At 43.2% G+C, this 26,456-nt stretch overlaps 1 protein-coding gene across 3 annotated transcripts; it reads right to left on the reverse strand.

Moving 5' to 3' along the window:
• Window positions 1-2,444: 2,444 nt before the first annotated feature.
• On the reverse strand, window positions 2,445-24,824 carry MOSPD1 (motile sperm domain containing 1). 3 transcript variants are annotated; one of them, XM_072125933.1, is made up of 7 exons: window positions 24,673-24,824; window positions 16,770-16,804; window positions 6,745-6,999; window positions 4,991-5,066; window positions 4,086-4,309; window positions 3,648-3,809; window positions 2,445-2,829 (listed from the first exon to the last, which is right to left on the reverse strand). In XM_072125933.1, exons 3-7 carry the CDS (start codon window positions 6,896-6,898, stop codon window positions 2,798-2,800), a joined length of 648 nt encoding a protein of 215 aa, XP_071982034.1. In that variant the 5' UTR covers window positions 6,899-6,999; window positions 16,770-16,804; window positions 24,673-24,824; the 3' UTR covers window positions 2,445-2,797. The 3 variants fall into 3 exon arrangements, with proteins under 3 accessions (XP_071982034.1, XP_071982035.1, XP_071982036.1); XM_072125934.1 differs by lacking the exon at window positions 24,673-24,824 and adding an exon at window positions 19,595-19,929; XM_072125935.1 differs by lacking the exon at window positions 16,770-16,804 and having other exon boundaries at window positions 24,673-24,793.
• Between the last annotated feature and the right edge of the window lie 1,632 nt (window positions 24,825-26,456).

Genomic DNA, 26,456 nt, shown 5'->3' on the forward strand with positions numbered 1-26,456 from the left:
TTAGCTAGAAAAATTATAGAAGAGAGATAGACTAGAAGGCAGATAGAAGATTGATTGATATATGATAGATAGATAATAGTAAGATAAGTAGATAGAAGATATACAGATAAATAGACAAAAGCTGGATAGATAAATGGGAAATAGACAACTAGAGGGTAGATATATAGACAGGAAATAGATGATAAGCATCTTTACCCGGTCATTCAACCATGGTGTATTAAAGGAGCAATACATCCTCTGTCCACAAAAGTCCATATCTAGGGGGCCCCTTTAAGACAAGGGGCCCTGGGGGATTGCCCAGTTTTCTGCCCCCTAACGCCGGCCCCAATTATGGGACTTCTATGTTGGATCCTTTGAACACCTATATAATACACTGGAATACTCCAGACAGCCTATTAGAACCCACATATGACTGGGGGGGGGGGGGCCTAAAAGGCTGCCGTACATGGAAAACCTAGAGAAAACCCCACACAAGATGATCGTCATCTTTCATGTTAAAAAAAGCTGTCTATCACTATGTGTGGGTGAGGTTTTTAGGACTATCATCATCTCTCCCAGGAGTCTGGGGGGAATTTACTATGCATTTTATTTTATAAATTTACAGTGTTTTATCCTCTATCACATTCAGCAGAACTCACCAGGAGGGTTCACCGTGGATCACCTGCAATAAGGATAATATTGATAAATGCAATGGTTTACAGAGGTCTGTGACAAGTTACAGCAGTATTCTGTATTCTGTTTTAGACATTGACTCATGTTCACTTGTATGGATTTTAGTAATGTTTCCTTTTGATGTAAATTAAGGTGGAGTATAAGCTAAACACAACTGTACATTTAGCTCAAGGGTTGTGACAGATCAGCCTCTTAATGTCTGACATTGCAATAACTCTCTCTGCACACATTACCTGCCACTGACCCAAGCTGATGACTGCACTGGGAGGAGAAGCGCGACATCATTTCCAGTCATGGAATCTCCTCACAGAATTGGCAACATTAAAGGAAATCTGTCCCTTAAAGGGAACATTATGTCCCATATGTGAGTAGCAGGATATGCTTAGCAGATTGATGTCTAGATTTGTAGGATTAAGAGTAATTTGTCAGTTATTTATGCTTTTTCTGGTGTTAGGAGTCCAGTGGGCAGTCCTACATAGTGATTAAAAACCTTTCCTATATGAGTGTGCATACAGTGTTAAACAAAATATATTCACATAAAACTTTATTGGGGATATTTATCAGGACTTGTGGCAGTTGCCAATGAACCGCCAGTAATTTTTATAGTATTTTTTTTATGCCACCTCCATGTCAAGTGGTTGTGAAGGGGGAAAGGACGCTAGCTATAGCCTGAAAAGTTTCGTGACTGAAAGATAGCAGGGCCTGGTGTAGAAATATATGCTGATCAAACCACCCTCGGGATACATCAGGAGGCGGCAGCTGGAGGGACAGCAACTTCATCATCGTATTATAAATTCCCCCTTAAAGGAAACCTACCACTTGTAAATGGTCATTATGACCCACACTAACCTGCACATAAGGGTAGCTGAGCTGTTGCAGGCACATATATTTTGGTTAAACAAATAACAAAATGGATGGATTATAACTCTAAATTATTAACTTTGCTAATAACCCACTCGGCGCTTGTCTCTACATCACAGCGCTTGGGCATTAGCATACTAGGGGAGGCATGCAGAGTGCCGTCCCACCCTCTTTGCTCCTGAGAGCCGGTGACGTCACCGAGCTCTGAGGAGCATATTACAGCATGCACATCGCCGACTTACATGGCGGCTGCGTCTACTATCGCTGAAGTCTCACCATAGCACGCGCAGCCGCCTTGTAAGTCGGCAATGTGCATGCTGTAATGCTCCTGAGAGCTCGGTGACGTCACCGGCTCTCAGGAGCGAAGAGGGTGGGACGGCACTCTGCATGCCTCCCCTAGTATGCTAATGCTCAAGCGCTGTGATGTCCACCAGGTGTCGCTGCTGCGCCGAGGTCCGCCGCAGTTTACCTGGTTCTTCTCGGTGCATGTGAGTGCTTGATTTTGCGACACAATTCGTTTTTTAAATTCCACGTTTTTTCCGAATCCGTTGGGTTTTCAGTTGGCCACATCCCCCAATTTCCGTCGCGCTTGCCGACGGATTCGAAAAAAACGCGGAATTAAAAAAAAAAAAAAAAAAGTGTCACTTGACAGGCGCTTACCTGCACCCAGCAACGGATGGTGAACTTTATCCGAATCCTCAACGGAGAACCCGCCGCTGGATCGCAAATGGACCGGGTAAGTAAATCTGCCCTATTGAGTTTTCAATATTTTAGCATGCTGCGCTACACAACCGACTTCTTTCTTAACTTCTTGTTCCAAATGTAGAGAGCCTATTGAACCTATTTGAACCCCACCCCATAGGTTACAACTCCAATTCTATGGCTAGTTAGCAGTGGGATTAAACTACACGTTGTTTTCATTATTTTTTTATTATTATTACTGAAAATGAAACACAAACAAAATGTAGAAAATGACCGTCCATTGTACAATAAAAGTATTGTATCGGCATACATATAAAATGCAGATTCTTTAGGTTTCTTCCACAGACGTCATTTATCTTGGATGTCTGTAACAAATTCACCATTAATATCTTTTCCGCCATTCAGTTACAGTAATACACAGTTAAAATAGATTAGGTTTCTGCCATAGTCTTAAAACTCCTTCTTATGTCTGTATGGAGGGAGAGGAGCTGGAACAGCAGCTGAATGTAGTCCACGTAATGAAGTGAACAGACAATGTCATAGTCCTGGTGACCCAAAACTTTCATGTTCGCAGAACGACCATTGTTATAAGACCTGCAAAACAAAGTGAAGACCATTTAAGTGTCAGTACAGGCGGTCCCCTACTTAAGGACACCCGACTTACAGACAACCCATAGTTACAGACGGACCCCTCTGCCCACTGTGACCTCTGGTGAAGCTCTCTGGATGCTTTAAAATAGTCCCAGATTGCAATAATCAGCTTAAAATTGTCTGCAATGAAGTTTTATTGATAATTCTTGGTCCTATTACAGCAAAAAAATTTGAAACTCCAATTGTCACTGGGGCAAAAAAAAAAAATTGTCGGGAACTACAATGATAAAATATACAGTTTCGACTTACATACAAATTCAACTTAAGAACAAACCTACAGTCCCTATCTTGTATGTAACCCGGGGACTGCCTGTATTGTTTGTCATTATGTACAATATATTACATGGGACCCACATGGTGATAAGTTAGAACCTCAGCAATAAGACTTATGTTGTCTTATGGATACCCGACTTACAGACCACCCCAAGTTAAAGACAGACTATAGTCCCAGGCTGCAATGATCAGCTATAAGGTGTCTGTAATGAAGCTCTATTAATCATTCTTGTTGCCATTACAGCAAACAAGTTTGAAACTTCATTGTCACTGGAGCAAAAAAAAAATATCTTGTCTAGAACTACAATTATAAAATATACAGTTCCAACTTACATACAAATTCAACTTAAGAACAAACCTAAGGAACCTATCTTGTACGTGACCCGGGGACTGCCTGTACAATTTTTGTCCCTATAAACCCCTTTAATATGGCTTCAAGACGGAAACAATGATGTTTTCATTTCAGGTGTTCAGCATAATCTTCTTACCTAAAACATAGGCAGCCACTAATTTCTGATTTACACTTAAATGGAGGTAGAGAGGCACCACAGATTCCATTTCACCCAAAGTGGGCATCATCAGTGCGGCAATGCAAACCATGCCAAGGAAGACCATCAGCAGACTGGGTCCTGAGGAAGAATTTCTCACATCTACAAGAAGAAGAAAAACCAAGTAAGAAAATTTCAGCTTGTTTTATTTTCAGATTTTCATCAGAATTTCACCCGAAAAAAGAGCGGACCCAAGAAGAAGGGCATTTTACCCATATAAGTGACATCATTGCAGAACATTGCTACATCATATGTTTGGACTACAAATCAGCTTGGCTAACAAGTCGTCGACTGCTGCATGATCACTCACCCTCGCACCAAAAATGACTTCACAAATCTATGCGACTATAATGTGTGCGTTTCTATAATGTCACTCACCTGGTTGGCATGGTGTCTGCTCATAGAAGACACTTTCTGCTAAATGTTCTTTGATCCTCTTCTCTTCTTCCTCCTTGTGCTGTTGCTCCTTTGCTGATGGAAGCAGTGTCGCTATTACCTCTTTGCGTCCCAGTGCTTTTCTCTGGCTTTGTTCGGACACTTGAAGACGGAATTTGTCAATAACGCCAAAATGGCTGGCTCGGACATCTTTGTGTCGGATAACACTGGAGAGGGATAGAACACGTACAACACTTAGGCCTCATGGACACCAGTGAGATCTATTGTATGATGGTACGATGATTGTGCGAATTGTGGACACTTCGTAATCCGGGCAGCAATACTATCTGCTCTGTAATTGGCTGTGTGGCCGTTCGGCACTGCCACGGTGCACGAACAGAGTCTCACCACACCACGTATTATAGTAGTCAATGGGGGCTGTGAGCTAGCCACAATCTGTGCGGCTAGCTCATTTCCTATCGCCGTGTCCATCCGACCGAACAGGCCGCAAACACCTGTACACAATGCATATTCGTGTGCATGAGGCCCTAACCATATAGCACGGTACATCTATAATGTGACAACATATACCTTATATAATATGGGTTTGGATAAAATAATGCAACAGATCAAAGTGTCCAAAACTCAGTCAGTGCTAATCGAGCCTTAATAGGCGCTGTAAAATTACCTCAAATTTTGGCGAATTTGCCTAAACAAAAACAACTGCGTTTAGTTGCAGATGCTAAGATCGACAACTGCTTAGTGATTTTTATTAAATGAATGGATCCAAAATGTTAAGCGCCGGAATAACCTGAGCTGACATGTAATCTAACAGATCCCTTACCTGTTTATTACATTCAAGAGTATTATGTATTAATAATATTTTACATAAGTTGTATAATACTCACATATCGACACAGCACTGAGGTTTCACCGCACCAGCAGCATCAACAACAGCGTACTTGTTTGGGGATGTACACAGGACTGTAAAGGAAGGAGAGACCAGCATTTTAGTTATAATCTTTTGCTTTATTTACAAAAACTACATTTATAGTCGGGGGGATTATCTTTTCCCCCCTTCCATGTATTTCAAGGGGTACAAACTATGTAAATATCAACAGTTAAAGATATATAACACATATTTAGTTTTAGCCAGGCCCAAGTCATTTCGTTACATGCCAAGAGTTGCTGTGGACATGCGCCCTCTAGTGGTTGTTTCAGGTATAAAGTAATTTATTATCACTTTTAACCACTTATCAGTTGCCAGCCATAAGTATGAGATGGCCGGTCTCTAAACCTACACCACGTGGTTCAGTGGATAAAGTGTCAAAACTTTCTACAAGATTTCTGAGTTCCCTGAGTTCTCATATGAACCCTGTAACTCCGGTGTTCATGGAAAATGACAATGCAAAGCAACAAAAGTGGCAAAAAGTGGCAAGTGAACGTTGATGTTCTGCCAAGAAAAATAACATACTGTATGCTAGTGCACACAATCCCCTGTCTATGCCTTTGTTACACCTCCGGAACCATAACTGCAACATATGCCACTGGGTTCACTCACAGGTCTCCTGTTGGCCCAAAGGTCCAAACTTGTACAACCAAAGTGACTAACCGAAACCAGCAATTGGTTAATTGCTGCACTTGCTGTATGTAGGGGGCCAGCAGTGGCCCAATGGGGGATAGGCGAGGCTTGTACTATTTTATTTAGTTTTATAAAATTCCATTCAGCCTGTTTACTTAAAGGGGTTGTCCGAGTTTTGAAAAAAAAAAAAAAAAACTATATGTGGCCGGGAGCGGGCTGCTTAAAACAATAAAGATGTACTTACCTTCCGGTGCCCTCTGGTATCGGTATCGTATAGGGACGGATAGGCGTGCCCGGCCACGGCCGGCCGGAAGCTGAATGCAGTGCTGCTCCGGCGGCCATGTTTGTTTACATGGCGACCGGAGCGACAGCAGCGCTGCATTCAGCTTCCGGGCGGCCGTGGCCGGGCACGCCTATCTGTCCATATACACAGCATTGTGTATGGGGGCCGGAAGGTTGTCGGGTCCGGCCGGAACTGAGTCCAGCGCTGCTCCGGCGGCCATGTTTGTTTACATGGCGCCCGGACTGGAGCAACAGCAGCGCTGGATACCGGAGGGCACCGGAAGGTAAGTTCATCTTTATTGTTTTAGGCAGCCCGCTCCCGGCCACCTATAGTTTTTTTTCAAAACTCGGACAACCCCTTTAATGTTGTGCTCTGAATTATACTCAAGTTTAAAGGACATCTACCACCAGGATGAAGGATTGTAAACCAAGTACACTGACATACTGATGTGTGCCCCTCAGGTTAATTTGCATAATTTCTAAAACCGCTTTTTCATAAAAACAAGTTCCTAAGAAGCTATATGAAGAGTAATCTCGGCAGGGGGGGGGGGGAGGGGGAACACACCAGTATGTCAGTGTGCTTGGTTTACAATCCTTCATCCTGGTGGTAGATGTCTTTTAATATAAATAAAAAATATCACCCCAAAACACTTTTACCTTCTCAAGTTGGTCACACTGATAAAGGAAAGCTATCCAATATCCAAAGAACAACTTGCCACATGGACTGCAATCCTTGCTTAAAATCCCCCCTCCTCCCAAAAAATGAAAAAGTCTCACGGTCACTGTTGCTAAACTTACCTTTAAACTTTAAGGCAAATTCATAGGGGTTATACAAAGTTAACACCTGCTTGTGTGTTGACTGATCATCAGCATAAAATATAAGTTCCGTTGGAAAGACAAACACGGGAAGGTTTCCTTCCACTAACTCTGGCTGCCGTCTGTGTTGCTGCATTGGCACAGTATCTGTGTTTCCTCCCCAGCTCTTTTTGTCTCCAGGACTCTTGAGTCTTGTTTTTTTGGTGCTTGGAAGACCTCTAGTGCATGCTGTCAGTTCTGCAGGAGGAAGAGGAACATGAATACTGCAGCATTCACAACAGGCGGACAATCCCTGTAGTAACTCTACACCCGGCTCCATTCTGCTCACTACAGATAATGGAGCTGGAAGCACATCGGATCTCCGGAACCTTTATAAGCCGTTTAGCAGTCGTCTTTCATTATAGTATAGACATGAAAAGGGAGATCACCTTCTATTCTGCTTTATACCAAGCACAGGGAGACATTAGTCATTAGGTTTTGTATTCAATGAAATATCAAACGTAACCTATCAATCCTGACCTTGACAATCCTGGACAACCCTTTTAATATATTGTTTTGTTGGGAAAGATTAACTATAACCTGTAATTTGTTCATTTAGATTTTTGCTCTTTATGATTTTAGAAGCAGTGATCCGGTCATGGAAAAGCTACTATCAGGAATGACAGCCCTCCATGTACAGTGACTGCTCCGTGTCTTCTCAGTAACATGCTGCCTGCAGATAGGGCACTATATACAATCTGTGCAGCATCTTCTGCTCTATAACATGCTGCCTGCAGATAGGGCACTATATACAATCTGTGCAGCATCTTCTGCTCTATAACATGCTGCCTGCATATAGGACACTACGTGCAGTCGGTGCATCATCTCCTGCTCCATAACATGCTGCCTGCATATAGCACACTGGGTACAGTCTGTGCAGCATCTACTGCTCCATAACATGCTGCCTGCAGATAGGACACTATGTACAGTATGTGTACAGCATTTCCTGCTCCATAACATATAATCTCCTGCTCCATAACATGCTGCCTGCAGATAGAACACTTTGTACAGTATGTGTACAGAATCTCCTGCTCCATAACATGCTGCCTGCATATAGGAAACTATGTACAGTATGTGTGCAGCATCTCCTGCTCCATAACATATCGGGCGCACAATGTAAATGAAACACGGCAGAGTAAGAGTAAGTAAATGTGCCCCAATGTCCGCTTTGCTCAGCTTTATAACATGCTGCTTGCAGATAAGACACTATATACAATCAGGCTCAGCTCCTCCTGCTCTATAACAGACTGGCTGCAGATAAAACACTAGGTAGTACACTTTGCACAACTTCTCCTGCTCTATAACATGCTGTCTGCATATAGAACACTAAGTACACTCTGTTCAGCTCTTCCTGCTCTAAACCAGGCTGCCTGCAGATAGTACACTTTGTACAATGTGCTCAGCTCCTCCTGCTCTATAACATGCTGCCTGCAGATAGGACACTATATACAATCAGGCTCAGCTCCTCCTGCTCTATTACAGACTGGCTGCAGATAAAACACTAGGTAGTACACTTTGCACAACTTCTCCTGCTCTATAACATGCTGTCTGCATATAGAACACTAAGTACACTCTGTTCAGCTCTTCCTGCTCTAAACCAGGCTGCCTGCAGATAGTACACTTTGTACAATGTGCTCAGCTCCTCCTGCTCTATAACATGCTGCCTGCAGATAGGACACAATGGGGGACATGTATCTCAGTTTTTTTCTTTGATGCATAATTGAGACTTTTGGCAGGTCTTTTTTGCGCCTTATGTATGATCATATATTTTTTCTTGTGATGCACGTGTCATTTTTTCTTTCCTGGCAGGTGCAACTTTTGCAGCTTTTTTTGAGACATTTTGTTGCAGACGTCTCAATCCACATAAACACAAGCCAGGTGAGGGGGTTATATGCAGGAGTGGACACTACTGTAAATTTTCGATTTGAGGCCTAACCACAACCCAGTGAGATGACGACATATGAGGCTGCGGGCACAAGTGGTATTAACACATGCATTTTCAATAGCTGAGAAGAGGAGATTTGCCCAATTACATTTCTGTCAACATTGCGTTTACATAATGCATGTGTTAATGAGATGGTAACACATATGTTAACATATGTTTCAACACAGTGTAAACATATGTGTTAATATTGTGTTAGCGTGTGCATTTTGTAAATGCACACCCGTTATGTGAAAACCTTTTCTGGCGACTACCTCTTGGAGCTCATCAAGAGAAAGCCAAGAGTGTGCAAAGCAGTAGTCAAAGCAAAAGGTAGCTACTCTGAACAACCTAGTATAAGACAGTTTTGGCCTTATGGGGATTTGGAGATCTGTAACAAAGAGCTCTCAGAGGGTTAGAAGTATTTGAGAATGGATAATCATTTAATCAAGCGGCACAACAGACAATAACTAATATGTACTGTGTGTGTAAAAGATACACAAGCCCCAATTAAATAGCATATTAAGTTCTTCAGAAGGTAATGTCCTGTGCCTACTTACAGCAGAAGATTTTGTGGCAGTAACTACAACAGTGAGAAGTAACATGAGGTGAACTTTCTATTATACACACTTGGCAGTAATTGTCGCCTTCATTGTGCTGCCAGACAAATAGGTAAGCATTGCCGTGTCCTAGCCAGAACTTCAAGGATGTCCTAATTACCCCTCTATTGCCACAGAGCTTATGAGTTTGGCTGATCTTTTTCTCATGAATAGTCAAGGAAATCAAGTCAGTCAGGGAAAACAAGCAGGTTTGACCAAACTAAGCTGCTGCCAGTGTTAGGTGTTGGCACCGGGGAGCTATGTAACCTCTGTATGTGTGTTATTAGTGGCAGCAGGACTGTGAAAAATGCATTTGTATTCCAAAATTGTAAATATCTACTAATAGTTGTCAAAAGACGGTAAACAACTGTTGAGCTGCTCATGGCCCCCCAGGGTCAGTGGTCTATCAAGACTAGCAAGACTAGTCAGAGTGTTCATGCTGATCCTTGCCCAGCCTTGTAAACATCCCTACAATGGAGGCAAAGAGCATAAGAACTGGACTGGGAAGCATTAAAAAAAAGGTGGCCCGTCAGATGAATTATACATCATTCAGACAGTCTGTACTTCATTTATCAATTCAAGATACCTGGATGCACTCTGCTCTGTGTCCTGACTACTCACACTGGAACAGGACAGAGCAGGAGAGGTCCCAGGAGAGGTAAGTATCAGCTGTACAGTATTGATCCTGGGTCCTCTCCTGCTCCTGATGCCGGCCCATACAGCAGCGCAGGACACAGAACTGTCTGCAGTGGCTCCAGTATTATTATTTGCCTGCTCCGGGGTCTCTCCATTATTATCTTTGTCTGCTTTAGGGGTTTCCAGTATTATTATCGTTATTATTCTTCACTTCTCTAGGGTGTCTCCGTTATCGTTGTCTGCTCTGGAATCTTCAGTATTATTATCTGCTCTGAGGTCTCCAATATTATTCTCTGCTCTAAATGCAATATATGGTTGTCGGAGTAGTATTTATAACGTCTGTGTGGCATTTCGTGCCCTTCTGTGATTGTTGGTTTATCTATGGTGCTGGTTACTGGTGTGGCCTTTGGACCGATAAAGTTTGTTCTTAATCCATGAATCAGGAATAGAGCAGAGATTTAAGGGAAATACTTCTCCCAAAATCTTAAGGAAAATAAAATTTTGCATATATTGCATCAAACTGTACCGATTTATTTGTGGGGTCATAATCAGTTTTATCACCACTCCGACTTTATGAATCCACTTCTGTGGTGCTTTTCCATGACATCTACACAACTGACAATCAATGAGCACACATTGGGGCACATTTACTAAGGGTCCGCAGCCGCGAATCCGTCGTGTTTTTCCTGAATATTTCCTCTTTGCGCTGTATTTCACGGAATTGTGGCGCACGCAATCGATTTTTGGCGCAATCGCGCCGACTTTCGCGCGACAGAAATCGGGGGGCGTGGCCACCGGACAACCCGAAGGATTCGGAAAAACCGCAGAATTTAAAAAGCCATTTGTGTCGCAAGATCAAGCACTCACATACACCAGAAAAAAGCAGGTGAACTCCAGCGGACCTCGGCGCAGCAGCGACACCTGGTGAATATCGGCGCACGGACCTTAGTGAATCCCAGCAGAACCCGAATCAGCGTCGGAGAACCCGCCGCTGGATCGCGACTGGACCGGGTAAGTAAATGTGCCCCATTGTTCTGGCAGAACAGCTGTGTTCTTTTACACCAAGTTACTGAAAAGTTAAGGGAGATCTGCCACCAAGATAAAGTATTGTAAACCAAGCACACTGACATACTGGTGTGTACCCCCTGTAGCAGGATCTGCTCTTCTTTTAGCTTCCTATTCCCTGATTTGCATAATTTTAAAGCCTTTTCTTCTTAAAAACAAGGGCATAAGAAGCGTATCCTACCAGAGGGAGGACACACCAGCAAGTCAGACTCATTTGACAAGCTCTGTGCAGCGCTGCGTAATCTGTGTGCTCTATATAAATAAAGGAATTATTAACATTAATCCTTCATCCTGGTGGTAGAGGTCCTTCAAGCAAAACTTCTAAAACTTTTTTTTTTTTTACTTTAAAACATTATCATACGACATTCGTTTCACTTTTCTTGGTAATCATGTATATTTAATGATATGAAATATAGCTAGACAATATTTTTAACATAAAAAAGAAGAGCCGAATCCATTTCAGATGTATTTATGACCTCAAAATGATAGACTATAGATGCAGATTATTTTATATGCATTGCTTGGCTCCTCTGGGCTACAGTGCAGATCATAAATATCCAAGTTGAATAAATAATAGGAGTCTTCTGATATTGAAAGTATATTTCATGCTTATTATAAAGCTGTAGATCATTTGACGTTCTCTATGCTAATCCTTGTATTGGGTGTATGTCATCTGTATGTTGTAGAGATGATACGGCTCTCTGGTCACAGCCCCTTGCCGCACACACTGCTGTGACTCGTCCTCTCCATAATGTTAATGACTAGCTACGTACCAGCAAAATAAATAACCGGGATGACGAAGTGGAAACACAAAGTTCTTGCGGCATGAGTCTGTCTGATGTAAACAATGCACCATGGGGGAGGTCTGTCTGTGTAATCTGTATAGCAACGAGAGCTTCCTCAATCACCTCGTGCTATATCCAATTGTGTAAGAGGTAAACAACACGGAGACAGAGTTAACTTGAGTCTCCTGTGTACAGAGTCCGTATGACGGTTCTCTGAGTGCCTAAGGGCCTGTGTGCTGCCATATGGTGCCTCCAGGAAAAACAAAAACACTCCCCGTTCTAAATACTTCCATCGGACAATGCATGCTACATATTTCTAAAAATCAGACATACCAACACATATACAGGGGCAGACAAAAGTCCCAAGATGGCCTTTTATTTTAGAAATGAAGGGAAAATGACTAAATACCCCAGAAAGCAACTGGTGAAGAGGCCTGTATTTGAGGTTATGTCTGGAACATGGCCGCCATATTGGATCAAGGGCAATATCAGGACCCCAAGCTGAATGGTTATTAATCCTCTTGAAAATCTATAGAGAATATTTGTGTGGATAATTTTTTAACCTGAAAGAAATATTACATATCTCATTAAGGCAATCGATTTATGAAACGATTCGGATTTCTTTCATCTGCTTCTCATTGGAAAAAAAAACTCTCATCGAATATCCTATCCAATATGGCAGCTGTGATCTGGACATAGCGAAATAGCGAAAAACATAAGCCTCCTCACTCATTATTTTCTGGGGTATTCAGACATGTCATTTTCGATTTTGCTTCTGAAATAAAAGGATGTCCTGAGGCTTTGGACTCCCTGTAGTATGATCCTTTGGGCTTGTTTCACAATATTTTACCTCATAGGAAAATAGAACATAGAATAATTTTTTGGGAAAAAATTGTGACTAGAAAATAATGTACTTGTCAATTATTGCAAGGGTTTTTTGCATTGGAAACTGTAATTGCTGGCCACATGCTGACTAGTCCTACTGAATGGGGCGCATGGTCTGCGGACCCATGGGAGTCCAATCTGTGCTCACTGGTAGAAACCTTAGGTAATGTCTCACGATTTTCTGTGGTGGTGGCCATTGAACATTCCCCGATTCTTTAAATAATCTCTGAATTTGTGACAGTTTGACAGAATGAATCAAGGATTTACATGTCTTATTGACTTCCTTCTGGCTTACGACACCCAGATCATCATGGGGAACACTGGGTACAACTCTGAAGAACAGCAGAATGGATCTGGCAAAGGTGGGCTATATAAACTTTAGGCCATGTTTTATTTTCAATAGATTATGATAATGTAAATATGCAAATTTAAAAGTCTGTGTATGTGAAATATGATTGAAGAGCTTCTATTGTAGAAATCATCATCATGGCTTATGCAAATTCCAAAATCTAGCGGGAATTTATGAGGAAGACGTGAGTTCAGCTGTGAAGCTGCCCCTCCTTGTCTTCACTACCAACGTGATGTGAAGAGAATCTCATGATATCCATTATGGAGTAGGACACAGCAGGTGGCAAGTGAAATGCCCTTTCATGAAGTTGATATAAACAGGGGGTCATGTGGCTTGCTCCCAGTAAATGTTGGGTATTACTTAGCAAAAGTGACCGCAGGAAGGATAACCTATGCAAAGATGACTGTGTCATATGAGCAACGATTTATCCAGCAAAAGAAATACTTTGCTTATGATTGAAAAGTTTGGGGACAATCAATGCATTTCAGCTTACTCCATATAGGATAGCGCCAATGGCGGATCCTTATATAGGCACTATGGGCGGGCACCAGGGCCCATTATGAAGATCTACCATGAATCATTAAAAAAAAAACACCTCTATAATCACATTAGGCTTCTTCTTCCCAACCCCGTGACTCCATCTTCTCCTTCTTGCCCACACACTATGACGCAGCCGCATGACGTCATCCCACAGAAGAGAAGGGTAGGGCCGGGAAGAAGAAGCCGAAGGTGATTATAGAGGGATTTTTTTTGTTAAAGAGGGCCCTGCTGTAGACATTTCATTAAGAGGGGGCATCTGCTGTGCACATTTGTTTAAAGTGGGCATCTGTTGTGAGTGTGGACATTTCATTAAAGGGGGTATCTGATGTGGACATATCATCAAAAAAGAGCATCTGCTGTTGACATTTCATCAAAGGGGGCAACTGCTGTGGACATTTCTTTTAAGGGGATTATGCTGTGGAAATATCTGTAAAGGGGCACTGCTGTCGTCATTTTATTAAAGGGAGGCTCTGCTATGGACATTTCATTAAAGAGAGGCTCTGCTGTGGCAGTTTTATTAAAAGGGAGCTCTGCTGTTGACATTTCATCAAACAGTATACATTTATGAAGAGTATAAGATTAAGGACATAGAGGATATACAGTAGTACTTAAGTCCTAACATCCGGGCTGGATTGGATGCTGGGGGGGGGGGGGGGGGGGGTCCTAGTCATGTGAACAGCCCAGGGCCTTTTGGACAATTAATCCGCCACTGGTTAAGGCCTCCTACATGCTGAACTTCATATGTAGCACCCCTCTATCGTGCAAGGGACTCCCTGCATCATATATGGTGCCTGCAGTCAAGGACTAACCACGACATAGTGAGATTGCCCTTATGCAGCTTTAAGGTAGTCATAATGCTTTTATCAGGGCTAGTACATTTGTAATTACTTGTGAATCACCAGTAAAAACAATTATTTTACCCTTCAAGGCACCTCCACACCAAGAGCGTGTAGAGGGGGCGTGATGGGGAGTTCTTCTCCACTTGCTCTAACCTGCGAATGGTCACAGGTATGTTCATAAACTACGCCAGGCCATGCAATGGCAGGGGGCACAGCAGACTGCTGGATACATCACAAAGTCTAGGCAGTGGGCGACAGGGCCCATATCATACGCCGGCACTCTGTTCCCCCATTGCCCATATGAGTGCAATATCCAGACTTACTTTTGTTTAATAGGGCCATGTTTAACATATAAAACATGAGCCATATGCTGCCTGTATTTCTTTAACCCAGTGCTACTCCAGGAGTCCGACTCCAACTTATCTATGATGCTAGAAGTCCCTTGATCCCCAACAAGACGTCATACTGTAGTGACGATTTCAGTATGACACATGCCTGGAATGCAGGGACTCCTTGCATCATATATAAATATAATATCGGAGTCCCATTCTTTGGGTCATGTTCAGTCCATAAGATATGGCCTAAGTCTCAGTCTGAGAAACACAGTATGTGGGATAGTTCCAATTCCCGGAACAACTTTAAATGTGTGTACCAAACTCACTCTCTTTATAAAGACGGCCCAACCATGGTACTCCAAAAACTCAGACCTACACCAACTAGTATTGCTTCACCCTAATACAGGCGGCCCCCTACTTAATAACATACGACCCCTAGTTACAAACGGACCACTGGATATTAGTAATTTATTGTGCTTTAGTCCTAGGCTACAATCATCAGCTGTAACAGTTATCACAGGTGTCTGTAATGAAGCTTTAGTGTTAATCCTGATTCTTATGACAACCCAACATTTTTAAAATCCAATTGTCACAGAGACCAAAAAAGTTCTGGCTGGGATTACAATCATAAAATATACAGTTCTGACTTGCATACAAATTCAACTTAAGAACAAACCTACAGACCCTATCTTGTATGTAACCCGGGGGCTGCCTGTACAGGCCTGGGGACATGATACAGTTGCATATGAATGATGTGATTTGCATGAATTGCAACTACTGCCATGACATTCAAGTTTGCTATATTACCAGAAAAACTTGTTGAGATCTACTTGTGGTGCTGGGTAGAAAAAAACAAAAATGGAACCAATCTTTGTTGAGAATATATAACTGTACTGTAAGACACTTGACATTACAGAGAATACACTTCTGTGCCCTCCTTGTGTTGAGCCTGCATTAGAGCTTTCAATAAAACTTTGATCAAGATTCTTCTCCGGCTTGGAAGACATAACTATGTATTCAGGAGTGTTTCTTTGTGTAAGCCAAAAAGCTTTTATTTATAAAAATGTGATGGAACGTTCCGAATGTTCCTCCATTTATATGTTTGTAGCCAGAAGTCTGACCACGTCTCTGAATGGCGTTTAGCTGTTATTGCCAGAAGAAGCTATGGCGGCCATTATGAGAGCTAATAAACGATTAATCATTTAAAGGGCCATGACAGAAGGTCTGATGAAGACTCGTACAGGGACGAATAATCATCTATACAATCATATGTCCAACATTAATGTCTTTGTTTTTAACACACGGAGATATGCTACTGACAACCATGATCGGGGTTCATGAAAGATATGATCTCAGGGCCTTTTATAGGAGCCAATAATTGGAATTCCTTTCTTTGTAAGATTGTTGACCTAGAGTCTTAAAGCGTCTTTTCCACCTAGACGAATTATCACATGATATGTCATAAATAGATGTTGGTCCCTCCTGCCGCCACGCATGTGAGGAACACTCTGCGGTCAGCACACCCCCTGTTCCCGAGATAGGTGCGGGTCACAGAGGTAAGATCAGCATCCATGATCTATTCATGACCTATCCCAAGTATAAAATATCGAGATAGGAAAACCCCTTTAGGTGTTTGGAGGTATCAAAAACAGATGAAAGAGGGGTTGAGCAGATTAGTTTAGGAAAGAGCTATCTCTCAGTGGCCATTGAGAACCCATGCATGTATGGCCTCTGTATATGCATGTGCCCAGTGTATATGTGTTTAGGCGGAAGGTAGGAATATCTGTTGGTTTAATCAGTCTTCGAGAGGTATCCAAGGCACACAGCCGCATATCAGCTACTCCCTACAATCTCGGTACAATCCCAGGAACCATAAATATACTACACATAAGAACCAGTTATATAAGTGGTGTAACAATGTAATGAAGCAAATTCTAATAGGACAAATCACCGAATACCGTCTGTATCTTCCAAAAGCAGTAAAGTCATAATAAAGAGGTGGATAGGCTTTTACCTGTTATAACACCGTGCTCCTTTCCATGATTCGGGCTGCAAAACATCAAAGGAATGTATTGTAAGTATTGTAATAACCGGTAATACACTGTCTATTACATTTCCGGGATAAATGGTGACTCACACTGTGTCTGAGGAAGAGCCGAAATCCCTGACGCCTGCCAAAACTGAACATGTGCACCTAGGCTACCTATAAAGGATGAGTTTATGCCAATACCAGGATTGGGAGGTGGGTTCTATAATCTTATCATTGACTATTTGTTGTAGAGAACATAAGCAGCTTGTGGGTGTAATATTTAGGTATGGCTGCTACTGTACAGGGGTAAGTGTGCATGAAAATAAGGAAAAACATGTAGAAACAGAAGATTTGTCATCTGTTTGAGCTATGGGTCAGAGAATATTCCCCCTACAGGGGCAGGAATTGATGTATGAAGATATTATATAGGTACCGTATTTTTCGGACAATAAGGCACATCGGATTATAAGGCGCACCATCAATAAATGCCCGCTAAAAAGTCTAGGTTCATAATAAGGCGCAGCAGGTGGCAGACCTGTGCACAGTTCAAGGCAGCTGTTGTCTGTAAGTATATATAAGGTATAAGGTGTAAGTATATATAAGGTATAAGGTATATAAGGCGCACTCGACTATAAGGCGCACCTTTGATTTCTGAGAAAATCAAAGGATTTTTTGTGCGCTTTATAGTCCAAAAATACGGTAATTGTAGAAATAATATATAGAAGACGCAGGAAACTATGTTTACACAGCAAAAGTTCTGCTGACATATGGTGGAGGCCAGAGGGACATGCTTATGAATCCATCTAGTATATCTGCTGGGAGTTATATAAACGCATATGATAAGTCCAATAGAATACAGGGAGATTTATCAGACGTGTACGAGTGCAGAATGGTTCTAGTTGCTCATGGAAACCAATCAGAGCTCAGCTTTCATTTTCCCTCAGTTGTTTAAAAAATTAATGCTGAGCTCTGATTGGTTGCGAGTTCTGTTCTCGTATATAGTACTTCTTATAAACTCCCACTATGTTTCTGGGAAAGGCTACCAATATGGCCACTATGAGGGTTGTTACACTGTTTTTCAGATAATAAAGCCTGCTTACTCTTGCATTCACACTTCGCTATAGACATAACATAGCAGGAGGAAACAAATCAGCCATGTAGGGGCTTGAGAAAGCTGGGTGACTACAAATATGTTCACCATGTGGGCAGTTAGTATTAGAAATGCGTATATTCATCCCTACTGACAAATCATTACAGAATTAAGCAAATCTGCTATTCAGAAGCATGGGAAAGTTGGGTGCCTACTGCTGCGTGAGCTTTGACGGCAGCCATATTAGCTGACAATTTCTTAGATGGGCCCAGAATCCCTACATATCGCTGGTCAACCTCTATGATGGGAGCAGGATGTGTTGAGTCATGATGAGAAATATTCTTCCTCTTCATTTCCTCTTAAGTTTAGGAAATTACAGCACGTCTAGCGTGCAAAAATTTGGGATCTATTTATGGAGAACATTTTATAGGGTTCATCTGAGAACCACACATGATGACTTATCCTTAAGGTGGCACGGTGGCTGAGTGAGTAGCACTTCTGCCTTGCAGCGCTAGGGTCCTGGGTTCAAATCCCACCCAGGTCAACATCTGCAAAAATTTGGTATGTTCTCTCCGTGTTTGCACTGGTTTCCTCCGTGTCCTCCGGTTTCCTCCCACACTCCAAAACATACTGTTAGGTTGTTTAGATTGTGAGCCCCATGGGGACAGGGACCAACGTGCAGCGCTGCGTAATCTGTGTTCGCTATATAAATAACTGAATTTTTATTTATTAAGACCTAGCACTTGACCCCTCTATGATCAACCGATTACAGCACTGTGTATGGGGACGGATACTGGCAGCTCCATATACTGTTTAGCGGGCGGCTGTGCTATTGTTGTATGGCAAATAGATTGTAAATGGAGATGTTAGCTTCATGCTCTGTACACTCACATTAATATAAGCTGATGGACAGATGTCTGACCCCCGCCGATCTCCCATTTATAACTATGGATTGTCGGACTAAGCCTGGGTGCGCACAACCGTGGTTGGTCTGTAAAAAAACGGCGCGAGCATGGGAGGGGGGGGGCAGAGTGTCGACTGTGTAGCCCTGCAGGGTGATGAGCAGGCGGGTCAGAGAGGTGGCTGGTGGGCGGGTTAGAGAGATGAAGGGGCGGGTCAAGGAGATGTGGGGGCGGGTCAAGAAGATGAGAGGGCAGGCGATCCCGGAAAGAGGTGGGTGGGCGAGGAGAGATGTGGGCAGTAGCCGGACAGAGAGAGAGGGGCCCGGGGGCACGATCCGGCAGACACCCCTGAACCTCACGGGCCCCGAAGCAACCGCTACGGCGGTAGTTACGCCACTGTATAAATATATATATGTATATATATATATATTACTATGATGCTGAGAGTCCCGTTCCTAACACTGGAGTCGATCTATAAATATGGTCAGCGCACAGTCCGTATTTATGGTCTTGTGCAGACAGCCGTGATGCCACACATGGCGTTTTGAACCCGTTTTGAATCAGTTTTTAGCCCGTTTTTTAAGCAAAATGGATTCAAAACGCCATGTGTGGCATCACCCTTATAAGAAAGCCATGACTAGTATATAAATCCTAATGACCAGTGACAAATCCTAAAAGTAAGAACACAGTAACTCATCACATTATTTTTACCGCTATAAAAACAACAAAAGAGGTTGTGAACAGAGTCCTAAACATAAGTACGTAAGTCATCATCCAAATAAATGATTAATAAAAAATCAACTATAATATCACTTTACCTTGCTGCTGTATTACGTGAAAGCTGTAGGTTGTAAGCCATGTACACGTATACAGCTGAACATCGCTCGGGGGAAATAAAAGCAGCTTCTCTTCTTGGACTCACACGGCCTCTGCTCTTTGTTTTTCACAATAGTTTTTTTTTTTTTTTTTTAGACTCTTGCTGGTGTATTTTCCCAGCCCTTGCACAACACCTCCAGCACCCTCCCCCCCTCCATGTTCGCCTCCTCCACGTGGCTAGTCATGTGATCGTGTTTACAGGGTGCTGCAGCCTTCTGTCAGGTCCAGGGTTACAATGTCACCACCTCAGCAGTGTCACCCTGTCTCAGCCGCTCACCAGCCAATCATTGAGCTAAATTGGCCGCACACAATGCTGACGTCTGTGAAATCTTAGGCCCCTGCAAGATGGGGCCCGCCCTGAGTCAGGGAAACAAAGGGGTCCTGTCCCAAAAGGGAGAACAACAAGACAGCAGATGGTGCCGTGTTCCTTGCTCCATAATCCCCTTAAAAAGACTGTCCGGGGGCTCTAATAGACAGAGCATAATACAGTATATAAAGCTTGATATGAGTCAAACCTAATAGACATTATTATTACTAGTCACACCAGTGACTACCATGTAGTATTACCATGTTACTAAAGTATAGCACACGGAAAATGGGAAAATTTTATTCCTTTTATTTAGTGGATTTAGATAACAATTAAAAATATTAGCATCTCCAGTAAAACAAAAATCACAGCACGAAACGCTACAATAGGACCTGCTTTGAGTTTTCTATAGTCACATCAGGGCGCTTTCACACAATGCGTTGCGTCACGTTTTTTAATGCCTTTTTTGACGCATTCATAAGGCTTCAGCCTTGATCACATTGCGTTTCCACTGCATCTGCTAAATGCAGTGTAACCTCAGTATCTTTATTAAAACTGGTCAAAAAACGCATGCGTTTTAAAAAAAAAACGTTTTCCCCGTGTGTTATACAACACAACAGCTGGGTAGAAATTTTCCTAATTACATTGTAATTGCATTTAAAAAGCGCATGTGTTAACGCAATGTTAATACATGCATCAACGTGATGTTTACATGTGTGTCACCATTGCGTTAATGCTCGCGTTTTGTAAACGTACTGTTGACAGCAATGTAATTAGGAATATCTCCTCTTCTCAGCTGTGGTATTGCATTTGAAAAGGTATGTGTTAACGCCACGTGTGAACGCGCCGTGAGAGTGATGCCACCCATGGCGTTTTGAAACCGTTTTTGGGCCGTTTTTAAGCACTCCGTTAAAAAACGCCTGTGTTAAAAAACGCATCCGTTTTTTAAAATCGCATCCCTTTTTGTCAGTTTTTTATTGCGCAAATTCGGAAAACCTGTCAAAAACGGATGCGTTTTTTAACGGATTGCTTAAAAACGGACCAAAAACGGTTTCAAAACGCCATGTGTGGCATCACCCTAAGGCCAGCGGCACACGACAGTGAAAAACAAACATGTTAAGCCAGTTTTTTGTACAGACAGCAAACCGCTGCACTAAATACAATACATATGTCTGGCCCATGTCTGTTATTTAAATGGGCCAAGTGAGCGATCCATTAAAAAGGAGCTCATATCCAAGTCAGAACCGTTTTTTACAGATCCATATAAAAACTTATATGTCAGACTGCAAGTAATCAGACATTAGCTTCCATTTTTTTCACAGCAGATTTTTAACATGTTCGTATGGTGAATCCGTGCTGTGTGAACACAGCCTAAAAGCTAGAGCACATGTTTGATAAATTATATACGAATAAAAATTCATATATAACTTACATGTGAATTAATGATTGATGTATAAATGGGTGCACAAAGCAGTGAAAGGACAATCCTTCATCCTATGACACGTACTCCTTGCACCTAAGCCAAACAGCAGACTTGGCCAAAGACTTGACTCTACCTGTTAAGTTAACAACCGTCTACATTGTTCCTGACCACCTGAAATAATGGCAGGGCGCCATGCCACTTCAGCAATATCACGGCTGTGGGGTCAGGCTGTGCTGTATGCTCACTATGTACACTGGCACAGAGCCCATAAGGTTGCCACCACCCAAAAGTATTACTTTAATGTCTCCATGTGTTTAAATGTGATCTGGATAAATCTAAATATTGAAAAGAATGTTAAACAATGTAACAATGTATATGCATCATCAATATCCTGCACATGTTTTCGGTTCTGGCTTCTTGCTATGTGGAGAAATCAATCATTGTCCTTTGCCATGAGAGTGCACCTTTAAATACTATACAAGGGAATGTGAATATCCATGTAGGCGATGTCCTAATACTTTTACACGTGACGTGACATATTTATCCTCCAGAGTCAGCAGCTGTCCGTGTGTGTAATGTCTGAAGCAACACAGCAAGTGACTTGTCATATAAACACCATAAGATTCCCCAATTACCAAGAAGGTCTTATAATTCTAATTAATACATAACATATATATTCTATGTACGCGTGGTCAGACACAAAGCCAACTTCAAGTTTAGGGGGGAGGGAGGGCGGTCACAATGTTGTAAAATATGTCCCTCCACTAAGAAGACTCCTTAACGCCGGAGCTATACGGACCCCATCCCTACCGTCAGCCTATAGTGTATTATGCAATAATAATTAGAAAGTAATATACAGCTAGAACATCGTTAATGGGCAACAGGCCAAGAATCTGATCCCAAGACCTGAAGTGAACTGAGGAATGGCAGAAGATTAGTGACTTTAAATGAAATGAGCCACATAATACTGAAGCAACTGATAACATGGACAGCAACTAAAGGGGTTCTCCAATTTTTTTTCCAAGTTTTCCAAAAGCTGGGAACTTCCCCATCTCTTTAAGAACCCTCTAATTATGGTTATTACTTTGCCCATGAATGAGTACCGTCGGAGAAACTCACTATGTGCGCTTTCAGGACTTCCCAGACTGCTTCAGGTAGAGCACCAGGCTCCTGGTAATGGTTACCCCAAGGAAGTAAATATATGGCCATTGTCCTGCTAGTATATTAGGGGTAAAAATCTAAAAGTTCCATACAGTCCCATCAAAACTAGAAGGTGCGCCAAACTAGAAGCAAATAAACTTACACACAAGGCTGGCGGCACATGACTGTGAAACATGGGGAACTGCAGGAAAAGAGGGACTCCGTGTATCAAATATTACTACGATGGGCGGAGTCCCTTCCCAGGCACTGTGGTCAGTCCTCAAAATTGAGCCAGTGCACAGTCTTTAATTCACGTACCTACCACGATCATCTACCACCAGCCAAATTGTGGCTGCTGGCACAGCAAAGTGTCACGAACAAATTTGATGCAATTAACTTGCACTGCATGCTTGGCAAACGTGGGGTTTTCAACCCGTTTTTGGGCCGTTTTTAAGCAGTCTGTTAAAAACCGCATGCATTTTTGGAAAATGCATCCGTTTTTGATCGGTTTTACCAATTATCTTAATTAAAATGGGTCAAAAACGCATGTGTTTTTTAACTGACTGCTTTAAAAAACGCCCAAAAACGGGTTCAAAACGCCACATGTGCCGCCGGCACTCAACTCAGCATGGCAGTCCATTTCCGGTCTCTGTGCATTCGGGCTGGAAATTCTGGCAAGCACACAATGCAAGTTAGACGCATCAGACTGGCTTGTGGGCTTTAGGCCTAAGTCTAAGTTCACATCTGAGTTGGGGGCACCAAGGAGATTCTGTTAAATTTCAATAGGGGTCAACGGGATCTGTTCGGCTACAATTAATGTTCATTATAATATCCACCATAAAAAAAAACAAAGTGTGAACTTACTCTGAGGGCGCGTTCACATGATGCGTCAAAAACGCATTAAAAACCGTGACGCAACGCATCATGTGAAAGTTGATTTTGGAAGGAATGAGTCCATGGATAACAAGTAGAAGATTTCCACAGTCCAAGCGCCTAGATATATGAGTAATGTCCCTGGTTTATCATGATGGATACTAATGGTGGATTTCACTTCTATACTTTGATGTTTCCCATACAATTACAGCCGGTCCCTCATATGTATAGACGGGAGTAGACATCTGTACAGTGACTGTAGAACACTATATAGGACAGTGCATGACATAGTATAGGACAGTGATGGCTAACCTATGGCACTGGTGCCAGAGGTGGCACTCAGAGCCCTTTCTGTGGGCACTCATGCCATCACCAGAGAGGACTCCAGGTATCTTCCTGCAGTCCCAGACAGCCCAGGACTTGCTGTGCACTGAGCTATTTTAAAGTGACAGCTCTACCTGGGACTATTTTCTGCTTTATTGGTGCCTCAGGTGCTGGTATCAATGAAAACTGTAACAGAGAAGGGAGTATAAATCACAAATTACATTTCTGTGTTGGCACTTTGTGATAAATAAGCGGGTCTTTGTTGTAGTTTGGGCACTCGGTCTCTAAAAGGTTCGCCATCACTGATATAGGATATGGTATAGAGACATAGTATAGGATATGGTACACAGACATAGTATAGGATATAGTATAGAGAGTATGGGACATAGTATAGCATATAATATAGGATGTAGTACAGTGACAGTATAGAACAGTACATGACATAGTATGGGACACAGTATAGGATATAGTATAAAGACAGTATGGGACATAGTATAGGATATAACACAGTATAGAACACAATATAGGGCAGTACATGACATAGTATAGGATGTAGTATAGAATATGGTATAGAGACAGTATGGGATGTAGTATAGAATATGGTACAGTATAGAGCACCATATAGGGCAGTACATGACATAGTATAGGTTAGTATTATTGTGTATAATATATATATATATATACATATATATATATGTCCCTGATGGATAATCTTTGCTGCAGTGAAGTATCTCTATCACACACACCAGTAGGTGACATCTTATCCCGGAGCCATTGCCCTCTTCCTCACCCTGCAGCGCCATGTATATGGCCCCATTGTCCATGTGTCCTGCACAGCAGGGTGAGGAGGACCGTGTTTACACGGCGCTGTTTGTGCACGGGTCAGATGAGGCAGAGAGAGCGGATGTCACGTAGATCCTCCCCCGGTGTCCCCCTCCCCCGGGTGTCAGTACCTGATGGCCGTGTCCCGTCGCTCTCCGTCCTTTGTGAGCAGCCTGTGGCCGCAGCGCCGCCCGCCCGCCCCGGAGCACAGCCGCCGTGACGTCACAGCTCCTGCTGCAGATACAGAGCTGCTGCCGCCTCTGTCACTGATCACACAGCACAGCGCCCAGCTCAGAACAGCGCCCGGCATCCAGCACAGCGCCCAGCACAGCGCCCAGCACAGCGCCCAGCTCAGAACAGCACCAAGCTCAGCACAGCGCATAGCGCCCAACATAGCACAGCGCATAGCGCCCAGCACAGGCCGGGGGGCACATCCCAACACCACCGCCTGCACCTCCATACATCATCTATCATCACTACCTCCTGCACTGCACCTCCATTCATCATCATCACTGCCTCCTGCACCTCCATACATCATCATCACTGCCTCCTTCACCTCCATTCATCATCACTGCCTCCTGCACTGCATCTCCATTCATCCTCATCACTGCCTCTTGCACTGCACCTCCATTCATCATCACCACTGCCTCCTGCACTGCATCTCCATTCATCATCACTGCCTCCTTCACCTCCATTCACCATAACTGACTCCTTCACTGCACCTCCATTCATCATCACTGACTCCTGCACCTCCAATCACCATCATCACTGCCTCCTGCACTGCACCTCCATACATCATCATCACTGCCTCCTGCACTGCACCTCCATTCATCATCACTGCCTCCTTCACCTCCATTCATCATCACTGCCTCCTTCACCTCCATTCATCATCACTGCCTCCTTCACCTCCATTCATCATCACTGCCTCCTGCACTGCATCTCCATTCATCCTCATCACTGCCTCTTGCACTGCACCTCCATTCATCATCACCACTGCCTCCTTCACCTCCATTCATCATCACTGCCTCCTTCACCTCCATTCACCATAACTGACTCCTGCACTGCATCTCCATTCACCATCATCACTGCCTCCTGCACCTCCATTCATCATCACTGCCTCCTGCACCTCCATTCATCATCACTGCCTCCTGCACCTCCATTCATCATCACTGCCTCCTGCACCTCCATTCATCATCACTGCCTCCTGCATTGCACCTCCATTCACCATAATTGACTCCTTCACTGCACCTCCATTCATCATCACTGACTCCTGCACCTCCAATCACCATCATCACTGCCTCCTGCACTGCACCTTCATTCACCCTCATCACTACCTCCATTCATTCTCATCACTGCCTCTTGCACTGCACCTCCATTCATCCTCACTGCCTCCTGCACTGCACCTCCATTCATCCTCATCACTGCCTCTGGCACTGCATCTCCATTCATCCTCATCACTGCCTCCTGCACTGCATCTCCATTCATCCTCATCACTGCCTCCTGCACTGCATCTCCATTCATCCCCATCACTGCCTCCTGCACTGCACCTCCATTAATTATCATCACTGCCTCCTGCACTGTACCTCCATTAATTATCATCACTGCCTCCTGCACTGCACCTCCATTAATTATCATCACTGCCTCCTGCACTGCACCTCCATCCCGTCTTAATGTCGGCTCACCGCACAAGCAAAGCCTTCTAGCTCTGTCATGTGCACTGAGCCACAGGGCGGCTCAATGCGCCTTGCTGCTTACTACACATGCGCCGCCTCCCTACACTGCAGTAGTAACGAAGTATAGGAAGGCTCTCAGCGCATGACAAAGTTTAAGAGTTTATTACTTGAACCCATGAACACAAAGTTATTATACAAGCCTGTCTGTACTGTACATTACAGTGTCTATGGGAACCTGTCAC

Source organism: Engystomops pustulosus, chromosome 9 (assembly GCF_040894005.1).
Source record: "Engystomops pustulosus chromosome 9, aEngPut4.maternal, whole genome shotgun sequence".
Lineage (NCBI taxonomy): Eukaryota > Metazoa > Chordata > Amphibia > Anura > Leptodactylidae > Engystomops > Engystomops pustulosus.